Source organism: Drosophila kikkawai, chromosome 2R (genome assembly GCF_030179895.1).
Source record: "Drosophila kikkawai strain 14028-0561.14 chromosome 2R, DkikHiC1v2, whole genome shotgun sequence".
In the NCBI taxonomy this organism is placed as follows: Eukaryota; Metazoa; Arthropoda; class Insecta; order Diptera; family Drosophilidae; genus Drosophila; species Drosophila kikkawai.
In genome coordinates this window covers 21,640,729-21,651,943 of record NC_091729.1, presented here as the reverse complement: position 1 = coordinate 21,651,943, position 11,215 = coordinate 21,640,729, and the positions used below count along the sequence as shown (strand labels likewise).

The window sequence follows — 11,215 nt, the reverse complement described above, 5'->3', positions numbered from 1 at the left end:
GTAGCCAGAGCCCTATATAATAACAATAACGTTACATAGACTTTGCTTCGACAATGGCCAAGCCAACGACGTCGAGCTCCAACAACAATAGTTGCGAGGCGGTGAACAACAATAACAACATCCACAACAGTGGACAGCAGGAGGAGAGCCAGCCCTTGTCGCCCACCCCAGTACCGGCCCCGGCGAACACGCCCCTTAACAAGGCCATCAAGCATGACCTCTTTCCGGAGGTCACCTTCTGCAACCTGTCCGTGGAGGAGCTCACAGATGGGGCCGGCCACAGTCGGGTGGTGAGGAGCAGCATGATCGCCATGGATGGCGATGGTACGCTCACCTGCCTGATGAACGGCAACGGGGGGCAGGTAAAGAGGCGCAAGCGGCTGATCTCGAACGAGTCCGGGGACTCGATCGATTCCAGCACCACGGAGAAGAAAACGCCCAAGATGCCTGATGGCGGATACGGTTGGGTGGTGGTGTTCGCCTCCCTGGTGGTATCTCTTATTGCCGACGGGCTGAGCTTCTCGTTCGGCCTCATCAACGTTCAGCTGCTGGAGTACTTTGGTGAGTCCACCTCGAAGACCGCCTGGATCTCGTCGCTGTTCTTTTCAGTGCCCCTGCTCATGGGACCCATTTGGTCGAACCTGGTGGACAAGTACGGTTGTCGCAAGATGACCATCTTAGGCGGCGTGGTGTCCGCCTTCGGGTTCGCCCTCTCCTCCTTCTGCAACTCCATCGAGATGCTGATGGTGACCTTTGGCATAATCTCCGGCCTGGGACTGGGCATTGGCTACGTCACCGCCGTAGTGTCCATCGCCTTCTGGTTCGACAAGAAGCGCACATTTGCCACTGGAATCGGAGCCTCGGGCACGGGCATTGGAACTTTTGTGTACGCCCGTCTGACTTCCTATCTTATTGAGTCGTATGGATGGCGGGGAGCTACCCTCATTCTGGGCGGCACCATGCTCAACGCCTGCGTGTGCGGCGCCCTAATGCGGGATCCCGATTGGCTGATTGAGGAGAACCGGCTGGAGAGCCGGTCGCAGAGCGTCACCACCTTCTCGAACTCAAGCGTCTGCCTGGAAGAGATCAAGAAGCTGCTGGACACGGGGATCACCAAGGAGGCCGTGCTCGACTCACTGGTGACCAAAAACAACACGGAGGCCAACCAGCAGATTGATGATCCCCTTGACACAGTTCTCAAGCGCTACAGGAGCGAGATCTTTCTGCCAACCTTCCTGAGCACACAGGAGCTGGACAGCATCTGCGAGGTGAAGAGCCTAAGCCGGCGCTCCTTGCGTCACAAGGAGGGTGCCGAAGCGCCATCCCGTGAAAATCTCCTCTCCATGTCCTCAGGAGCGGGCGCTTATCCCCCATCAACGGCCATCCTTGGATCGCCGGATGACACCCTAATGGGAGGCATAGCACAGGAGGCTTCGGAGGCGGCCAAAAAGACCTACCTGGCATCCATAGAGACGTTGTCGCCGTCGGAGAAGCGTTCCATCGGCGCTGGCACCCCAAATGGGTCGCTGCGCTCCTCGGACGAGGGCTACCTCACACAGAAACACGCGAGCTCCCGCTATTCGCTAAACGAAAATCTGTTCATGGCCAAGCACACGACGCCTTCCATCTCAAACCTAAAGGTGAACGGTCTGCGTCACAACTCAGTGGATATCCTGAGCGAGGACATGCACTGCTATTACTCCAAGGACGAGACCTTCGCCCTGCTGGAGCCTAGCAGGCGGACTGGTCCCACGGTAATAGCTATTCCGGAGCAGGAGCCGGCGACCAACAGCGAACTGGCCACGCGAAGAGCCCGCCTGGACAGCATCACTGGAATCCGGCGGCTGTCGCGCTCCAAGAAGCCCAGCCAGCATCGATCCAACCTGCGGCGAAACATCTCGATTAGGAACTCCAACTTCCTCAAGGACATGCGCATCCACCGCAACTCGATCCACTACCGCGGCGCCATGCTGAACACGCACCGCTACCGTCTGCGAGCCTCGTCGTGCCCCAACATCTATCGCAACTCGATGACCACTATAGCCAAGGAGGAGGAAGATGTGAGTAGATGTGCCTCGCGCCCCTTGCCCCCGCCTTATCAGCCAGCCACTTGGCGACAGACCCAGCTGGTTAATGGTTTGTGTCGATTATCAGCTACCCCTCTCCGGCCTAGCATAGTTGGGCCAAGTCTGATAAGGTGGCCGCCCTGACTTCCGTGAAGCTATGTATGCAGAGCACAAAGCGCAAAAATATTTAAAAGCGTCATCTTCATGATCAGTTTATTACCTTGACATCTCATTCTTTCAGTCTAAAATGTAAATGTTTACTGAATTAAATATCAGCCGACTCCATTAACCTATATCTATCTATTATTGCTAACCAAATATATATGCAGTAAACAATAGAAGCTATCGTAATAATCAGTACTTAACAGCACTCCGTTATTCTTTTTCATTCAGATAAGCTAGAGTTACTGGGAAAATCGATTTGTTATTATTTTTTCGATCAAATAACACAGGCGAATTGCTCATATAATTTTAATAAATTTTTCCGTAAAAAATCCAGAATTTATGATTAATGTTCATATTCCCACTTTTCCATCAGACCTGGTACGACAATTTCGTGGACACCATGAAGTCCATCTTTGACTTCTCCCTTTTTCTGGACATGAAGTTTGCCCTCTTCAATCTGTCAACATTGTTTTTGTTTATTTGGTGAGTACTATAAGACATATAAAACACAAACTGCGCACAAACCCTAAACCAAAAAATAGATACAACTTTGCCAAGCCTGAACATTTGCCAACAAAAATATGTCAAAAACAATTTTGGCAGCTCTATTCGAAATAGAAATGTTGACAAACAATTTTAGCATGAAGCGAGCATATTTTGTCGCAGTTCAAGTACAAAATTATCGATCAAGATCATAACTCGTAGAGCTGTAAGTGTTTCATTGGCTCGATAAGGAACTAGTTGAAATCACTTCAAACTGAAGCAGGACCAGATAAAATCCAGATCTATCTAATCCACCCATTGGCACGCTTCGCAGGTTCATTATCCCCTATCTGTACCTCCCCGATTACATGAAGCAATACGGCTACGATGTGAGCGTGAGTGCCGTTCTGATATCGGCAGTTGGCGTTGCCCAAACAGTGGGAATGATTGGACTGGGCTACCTGGGCGACCTGTCCTGGATGAACATCAACATATGCTACTCGCTGTGTATGCTGGGTGAGTTTTGGCCAAGACTTTGGGGTCTCGTACTTATATAAATATCTTTCAGTCTGCGGAGCCTCGGTGTTCTTCATGCCCATGCTGATGACCAGTTACAATGGCCTAATGGTCATGTGCATAATCTTCGGCTTCACATTCGCCAGCTCATTCTCGTTTACGCCCAGCATTCTGGTCAGTATTGTGGATTTGGATGATTTCACGTGTGCCTACGGTCTGGTGCTGCTGGTGCAAGGGGTGGGAATGATCGCTGGCCCACCCATTGCGGGCGTTATCTACGAGCATACTGGCAGGTGAGTTGAGATTACACGCTTTATCGTTTCAGAATGCACAGTTACTATCCTATATTTTGCAGATGGGACGATTCCTTCTATTTCGCCGGCATATTTATCGCACTCTCCGGCGTCTGTTCGTATCTGATCGAGTTCTGTGAGAAGAAAGCGCCCAAGGAGAGTGATAGTGATGTCTCAGAGACTAAAAAAGCTCAACTTTTACACTAGGTTACTTGTACGTACATTACTTGGTTGCAAGCCAAAACAGAGAAGAGAAGAGAAGCAAACACAACTTGAGGTACTAAAAATCTGGACTAGCATTAAATGTTAACGAGTTTCTTATGTCAAATGGTGTTGCAGCCATAAAATCAGAGCAGCATTGTAACTGAAACTAAGCCTATTTCATAAGACCTAGCCTGTAAGCCCATATACTTGACTTGATAACTAATATATAACTAACCTAATATATATAGCTAACGCACTAGGGCAATTACTAATAATCACATCTTGTGCTCACACCGCAGACAAACTGTTCAATTTCAATCAATATCAATGCAGTGCATCACTGCCAGGTGCAAACGGGTCCCCAAAAAATTGTCTTCTTTACAAAACGAAAACTAAAAAAAAGTTATAGGAGAAAAATAGTTTTAATTGCCTTACCTTTGGTACGAATATTGATTAAATAGAATACAATAAAATAACAATCTATGTAACGTATGCAATAACAAGCGACAATTTTCCCTAATATACCACACAAAAACGTTTTTGTTTCTTCTTAAACTAAAAAAAAATAATATAAAATCATATTTGTACGCTGAACCTCTCGGATCCGAATAGTTTTCCAATCACACAGTTCAATTGAGGAAAATTTAACATTAAAAATATATACCCGTTCTTACTAGATAAAATCTTACAAACAAACTCTTGAACGTTTAAGTATTATCACACAAAATACAGACATTATTAATATGGAAATAAAATACAAACTCACCCAGAAGCACAGAAATAAACATAATTAGTATATTGTTATTGAAAAACGCCTATAAAGTGTAAGCAACATACGCCGTAAGGATACAGTTATAGAACACACTATAGTCCCGTAGCCGGTTTATATATAAAAGTAATTGTTGGTTCAATTCACCTTAGCAAATATGTAAAAAAAAACAAAACAAGGATCACAATTCTATACAATTATCTACTGAAAACATATATTATGAAATATAAACTTATAAAACGAAACAAACAGTTCTTTCATTTCCTCATTAATCAAAAGAAATTTGATAACATTTTCGATTACATGAATTTCCCTTATTAATTTTTGAATAAGCCATTAAATTTCCCTTTGGTCCCTCTGGAAAAATGCAATGCTTCGACGGATTTGCAATAATTCGGTTATTTATAAATCAAGAAATATAATATTTGTATCTTATCTGATTGTATAACAGCGACCTAACCAAGGGAATTTCGAAAATATAAAGAAATTTTTCAAAAGTGCTAACTGGAAAAGGTAAGGATGATCAGCAACCTCTTTTAATGGTTTAACAGAATTTTTTCCAAGGATTAAAACGATAAGCATTTCCTTTGTAATATATGTATGTATATTGTATGTTTATTTATTATTCTGCATTGTGTTTTAGCAAATACAAATATTATAAATAATTTGATTTGCGTTTACAGTTGTATCTTTCGTTTTGTCTTAGCTTTCGTGTTAATTTAATTTAATATATAAACTTTGTAAAATACTAAATTGATCATTGAATCGCAGCATTTACGTGTATGTATCCTCTGTTGATGCATTTCGAATGTGTAAATTATGTAATCCCATTTATTTCTATATTAAAGACGGGGGGGCAAAAATGCGTTGAGAAAGGGAAAACGTAAAATTATGCATACTTGTTATGTATAAATATAAAGAAGCAGGAGCAGATACCCAACGTAAGCAGCATTGAAAACAAATCACAATGAAAATTCACATATTTCAAGTATTGTTTATATATTACACATCATTTTGTCAAGATCCCAGTGTACATGTAACCAACGGTCTTTGCACAAAGTAACTAGCAAACTAATTTCAATATACACAAAATACATACATAAAACTGTTATATATGACTCGATAGGGTTTGTAAAATTTAGAAATCACGCACAACACATTCACATATAGTACACAAATGTTGTAGGTCTTGGGTTTATTTCTCGGGTTCGATCGCTTCAGTTTCTGAATACAGTTTGTTGCAGTTGCCGCCGGTTCTTTATGGATTTAACATTACGCTTAGTGTTCGCTTGCTAGTTTACTGGTAAGTTGCTATGTTTACGTGATTAGTTATTGTTGAAATCGAAATCAAAAACGAGAAATCGGTCGGTCACCTTCTATTAGTTAGTCACTATAAAGGAGCTTTTACAGAAGCGGCTACGTCTATCCCAAAGCTGCAGTCGGGCATCTGTAGCTTACTCCTAGCAGCAGCCACTGTTGGCTGCCCCGGCGGCTCCTCCGGCGCCTGGCAACGATGGATTTGTGGGCGAGTGCTGCTGGCCAATCTTAATGCCGTTTGCCTGCGAATACAATCAGGTCAGAATAATGTGAAGTCTATCCGCCGCGTAGCACATCAACTCACCTCATTGTTGATGTCGAAGACTCCTTCCTGGATCTTCTCGTAAATCTCTTTGGCGGTGTTGATGAACGCCTCCTCCACGTTGGCCGCCGTGCGCGCCGACGTCTCCATGAAGACCAGTCCATGCTCGCGGGCGAAAGCCTCGCCCTCCTCCTTCTTTACCTCGCGCCTCGAGTCCAGATCGCTCTTGTTGCCGATCAGCATGATCACCATATTGGAGTTGGAATGCTGGCGTGCATCCTCCAGCCAGGTGGTCAGGTGGTTGAAGGTCTCCCGCCGCGTGATGTCGTATACTAGCAGCGCCCCGGCTGCCCCCCGATAGTAGGAGCGTGTGATGGATCTGCAATGTCACAAATTCCAAGGATTACATAACTGAGGTGCTTTTTTTTTTTGGGGTGTGCGCTGCTCACCTGAAGGCCTCCTGGCCAGCCGTGTCCCAGATCTGAAGCTTGATCTGTTTGCCGTCGATGGTGATCATGCGTGCTCCAAACTCCACGCCGATGGTCAGATCGTGCACTGGCTGGAAGCGCTTGTCCGTGAACTGCAGCAGCAGACACGATTTTCCCACGCCTGAGGAAACAACAACGAACAGTTAATTAGTTAATTGGCAAACGAGGGAAACTTTCTCCGGACTGCAGCAGCCGGGTTTCCACTGGGCCACTGTAATGGTTGTCACGCATCCGTAGCCCGCGGCGCAGCAGGATGAGCAGCAGCCAGCAGCTGTTAGCTGCCCGAAAAGCTGCATGCTGATAAGGCCCCCAAATCCTCGGGGCGGGGGTGTTGACTTTTGCCAGAATCTCTCCACTAGTATCACTGGGGGGTGGTTGGCTGACTCAGCAGCAGGGTTTTACTGTGTGGGCCCATCCCCAACCCCCTCTCTGCGGAGTCCGTAAACGTTCGCCTGTATGCGTTGTTATGGTATTATTGATTTTTCCTTCGGCTGCTCCCACTCTCGGGTGCCTGTTTGTGCGCCCCAAGACTCCAGCTTTCAGTGGACTTTGTCAAACTGGCCACGAGCTGCGGGTATTGCGCGTTCGATCGCCTTTGTTTTGTTGTCTAATTACGGCTCATTTGTGGGACAATGGCAAGCTTTTGGCAACTCGATTTGGAAAGGTTCCCAGTCCAAGTAGCCCCAGCCAAAACTCACCTGTGTCGCCGATGATGATGTATTTGAACAAGTATGCGTAGGACATGTTGCAGCTTAGTGGGTGGCGCTTGCAAATCTCTCTCAATCTAAGATATCGTAATATTACAGCTAATACGCAATTCTTGTAACTTTTCCAATCTGTTCGTATTTATGATGACTGGCTACGGTCAGTGTGGCCAGCTCTCGGTCTGGAGACAACCAGGGCTGGGCGAAATACTAATTGCCCGATGATATCGGTCTATCGATAAATAAATCGACCTATAGGTTTTTTAACAGTCCGCGCACGGTCACGCTGTTTTTCGCACAAAGCAAAGTTTTTTTTGGACAAACGTTAATCAATAAATCCCTTTCAGCGTTGTAAAGGACAGTTAGGGAGCCCAGATCCGGGCATTGCAGTCGGGCAGGATATTATTGTGTTTCCGTCGAAATCGGCGTTAGCCAGCGAGTTTCTTGTGCAAGGCGTGGGCACAGGCACAGGCATAGGCGTTGTGGATCATCGCGGCTCCGAGCAAGGTGAAACATGAAGATGGCTGACGGCTCGACCATATTGCGTAGGAACCGGCCAGGCACCAAATCCAAGGTAAGCTGCAGCAGAAGTGGAGGAGTTCGAACCCTCCCGCTGACGGTAAATCTCCCTTTCGGTGTTGTAGGACTTCTGTCGCTGGCCCGATGAGCCCCTGGAGGAGATGGACAGCACGCTGGCGGTGCAGCAGTACATCCAGCAACTGATCAAGCGGGACCCGAGCAACGTGGAGCTCATCCTGACCATGCCCGAGGCCCAGGACGAGGGGGTATGGAAGTACGAGCATCTGCGCCAGTTCTGCATGGAGCTGAATGGCCTAGCCGTGCGTCTGCAGAAGGAGTGCTCGCCGTCCACATGCACGCAGATGACGGCCACCGACCAATGGATATTCCTGTGCGCCGCCCACAAGACGCCCAAGGAGTGTCCGGCCATCGACTATACTCGCCACACGTTGGACGGGGCCGCCTGTCTGCTCAACAGCAACAAATACTTTCCGAGCAGGTATGTACGCGGACCTGGGCTACGGGACCAGCTGGGACTAGCCACATAATGAGTGAAGTGTCTCCTCCCACAGGGTGTCCATCAAGGAGTCGTCGGTGACCAAGCTGGGCTCTGTGTGCCGGCGCGTGTATCGCATTTTCTCGCACGCCTACTTTCACCATCGTCGTATTTTCGACGAGTTCGAGACCGAAACGTATCTATGCCACCGATTTACGCATTTCGTGACCAAATACAGTCTGATGTCGAAGGAGAATCTGATCGTGCCTATCAACGTGGGCGAGAACGCGGCACCCGGCGAGAGCGAAGCCTAGGATCAGTCATCAGTTGGCATGGATAACTCCAGCATAGTCGCGCCCATTCAACACACACATTTATTTATATTTACCAAATTAGCTTACAGATTTGTTTATTGGCTCACCCCGACAGAAGAGACACGGACAGAGCGAACCCAACTCAAATACAAAAGCAGATCTTGTATGTTTAGATGCTACGCAAGGCAGATCCAGATAGACGGCCCTCTTCATCCCGCTCGCCTAGATCTGGTCTTAAGTCCGCTATTATTCCGTAAAGTTATATTACGATTATGTTTAATTCTTAATTTAAAATAAATTATATGTAGACAGACTCACGACTTTTGTGGCCGAACTCAGACCAGTACCCCCAGACCCAAAACCCTACCCCCTGACGACTTGCAGCCAAAACAACACCAACAAAGCTGTACGTGACTAAAACGTGAACTTTACTATACACAAATTACTATACATATATACAAATGAAAATTGCAATAAAACAAGTACATACACACGATAACTGCGACTGCTTAGTGCTCTATAAAACGCAATAGATTCTGGTTGCAGGAGAAGAATGCGTTCCTCAGACGATGTTCACCTCGAACATGGGCTGCTTGTTGACCAGGCGCTCGAAACCGAGGCGAGACAAATCAATTGTGCTAAACTTGCCGTCGAGGATCAACTCGGAAATGGCCCTGCCCACGGCCGGAGTCTGCTGTATTCCATGGCCGCTGAAGCCGGCTGCTATGAAGAGATTGGAGTAGTGAGGATGTCGGCCGATTATGCCGTTCGCGTCGAATGTATTGTGATCGTAGTAGCCCGCCCAGCTGCTCTGGATTTTCACGGACTCGAAGGCCGGCACTCGGTTCGCCAGTGTGGGCCAGACATCCGTTTCGAAGTAGCCGTGATCCACGTCCAGGGTATCGCACTCGGGCTCCTCCTCGTCGCTGGGACTGCGACCGCAGAGAAAGTTTCCACAGAGACCGTCCCGTCGGAAATAGGTGCCATCAGGGTCAACGGTCAGGGGTGTGGCCACCCCTGGGCAATTCCGACCTTGAGTACTGAACACATACACATACCGCTTGCGGGGCTCCACTGGAAGGGCCACCCTCAAGGAACTTGTTGTCGCCTCCGGATCACCAATGTTCGCCAGCCGAGCAACCTGGCCCGAATGAGGTCCCGCAGCCAGGACACAGGTGTCAAACTTCACAGGGCGCTGTACTCCGTCGCCAACATCAACCACGGCAGCGGACAGAGCTCCGGAGGCATTCCACTCAAAGCCAACCACCTCGCCGTTGGAGAAGTGAGCACCCAGGGCGCGGGCCTTTTTCTTATAGCCCATCAGCAGGGCCCAGGGATCGAACCATCCCTCCTTATCGATTCCATGGCAGCCCAGCTCGATGTCCTCCGTAGACAGCCAAGGGAATCGGCGGCGCAGAGCTTCGGGACCGAGGAGCTCGTTGCGAGCCCCCAATTCGTTCTGCAGCTTGGAGTTCTGGGCCAGTACATGTGCTCCCTTGGCAGAAGCTAGGATCAGATAGCCGTTTGGTTGGTAGCAGAGATCAACATCTCCCAGGTGCTTCTGTCCATTCACAACAAAGTTGTAGCCAAAAAGCGACATCTCGATATTCTCGGCCAGGGAAAACTGCTGGCGAACTCCGCCCACCGAGAGCACCGTGGATGCGCTGGTGTACTGAAAAAGAAAACAAATTGTCCAAGTTGCTGAAGATTTGTTTAATAAAAAGAAAGTTAAATTATTTTTCATTTATATTCTTAAAGATCTTTTGATATCTATATGAAATATATATAATAATGATTCAGTTTGAATAGATAGAATAACTTTGTTTACTCGCCTAGTAATATAATCTAAAACATATGATCAACAAGAAAGGAAACTTCGGGAAGCCGAAATTTGCCATTGGGGATCATGGCATCGAATCAAAAATCGATCCTAACTCTGCCAAAAATACATTAATTTCAGTTCGGAAAGCTTTTCTATGCTAGTTTTTTCTAGGTTAAAAAATCTGCATGCTGAATTTTAAATTTTAGGATATCAAAATTTTTGCCAGTTTTTGAGAATTTTAACGATGTAACCCCTTATCAAATTTTGAAAAAATTTAAAATTTTTGATTTCTTTCCGAAATGGCTAGAAAGACGCGCCTGTTAATGCTGATCAAGAATATATATGATTTATAGGGTCGGAAACGATTCCTTTACTGCTTTTGAAGCTTCTGACTGATAGAGAGGGATCTTGTTAATCACACAGTTTCCTATATTTCTATTAGTATTTATCGGCTTTAAGTTTCACTTACTCCAGCATCTCGCTCCACCACCAGCACATTGAGCTTCCTTCCCAACTGCTGTGTCCTTGACTTGAGCCAGAAGGCGGACGAGGCGCCCATACCGCCCCCGCCTATAATGAGGACATCGCAGCTCTGGGGTAGAACGTCGCCGTGAGACTTGCCACCACTCAGGCAACGGATTTGACGCAGGGCACGCGATCGAAGAACTTGTCCCAGGCGCATCATTATTCACACTAACCTGGGGGCTGTTCGTTCGTGTGCGGATTCTAAATCGGTGATAAGCGGCAACGGAGCCAAACAGATTAGATTTGTGCAGCCTGCCGTAAGTGTTTTGTGT

The 11,215-nt window shown here is 47.0% G+C and overlaps 4 protein-coding genes across 6 annotated transcripts; 2 read left to right on the top strand and 2 right to left on the bottom strand.

Moving 5' to 3' along the window:
• Nucleotides 1–50: 50 nt before the first annotated feature.
• Nucleotides 51–4,745, top strand: chk (chaski). Its single transcript, XM_017169118.3, has 5 exons — nt 51–2,060; nt 2,605–2,714; nt 3,049–3,230; nt 3,283–3,523; nt 3,586–4,745. Exons 1-5 carry the CDS (start codon nt 54–56, stop codon nt 3,728–3,730), a joined length of 2,685 nt encoding a protein of 894 aa, XP_017024607.1. The 5' UTR covers nt 51–53; the 3' UTR covers nt 3,731–4,745.
• A 332-nt stretch (nt 4,746–5,077) lies between these two features.
• Nucleotides 5,078–7,439, bottom strand: Rab2 (RAS oncogene family member Rab2). The gene is made up of 4 exons (XM_017169119.3): nt 7,262–7,439; nt 6,525–6,684; nt 6,118–6,454; nt 5,078–6,055 (listed from the first exon to the last, which is right to left on the bottom strand). The coding sequence occupies exons 1-4, from the start codon at nt 7,305–7,307 to the stop codon at nt 5,957–5,959; spliced, it is 642 nt and encodes a 213-aa protein (XP_017024608.1). The 5' UTR covers nt 7,308–7,439; the 3' UTR covers nt 5,078–5,956.
• On the top strand, nt 5,188–8,909 carry Mob4 (MOB kinase activator 4). Of its 3 annotated transcripts, XM_070284533.1 has the most exons (4): nt 5,188–5,799; nt 7,615–7,841; nt 7,912–8,285; nt 8,344–8,909. In XM_070284533.1, the coding sequence occupies exons 2-4, from the start codon at nt 7,782–7,784 to the stop codon at nt 8,594–8,596; spliced, it is 687 nt and encodes a 228-aa protein (XP_070140634.1). In that variant the 5' UTR covers nt 5,188–5,799; nt 7,615–7,781; the 3' UTR covers nt 8,597–8,909. The 3 variants fall into 3 exon arrangements, with proteins under 3 accessions (XP_070140634.1, XP_017024875.1, XP_017024876.1); XM_017169386.3 differs by lacking the exon at nt 5,188–5,799 and having other exon boundaries at nt 7,538–7,841; XM_017169387.3 differs by lacking the exon at nt 5,188–5,799 and having other exon boundaries at nt 8,359–8,909.
• A 94-nt stretch (nt 8,910–9,003) lies between these two features.
• LOC108076494 (FAD-dependent oxidoreductase domain-containing protein 1) lies at nt 9,004–11,103 on the bottom strand. Its single transcript, XM_017169385.1, has 2 exons — nt 10,888–11,103; nt 9,004–10,268 (listed from the first exon to the last, which is right to left on the bottom strand). Exons 1-2 carry the CDS (start codon nt 11,101–11,103, stop codon nt 9,159–9,161), a joined length of 1,326 nt encoding a protein of 441 aa, XP_017024874.1. The 3' UTR covers nt 9,004–9,158.
• Between the last annotated feature and the right edge of the window lie 112 nt (nt 11,104–11,215).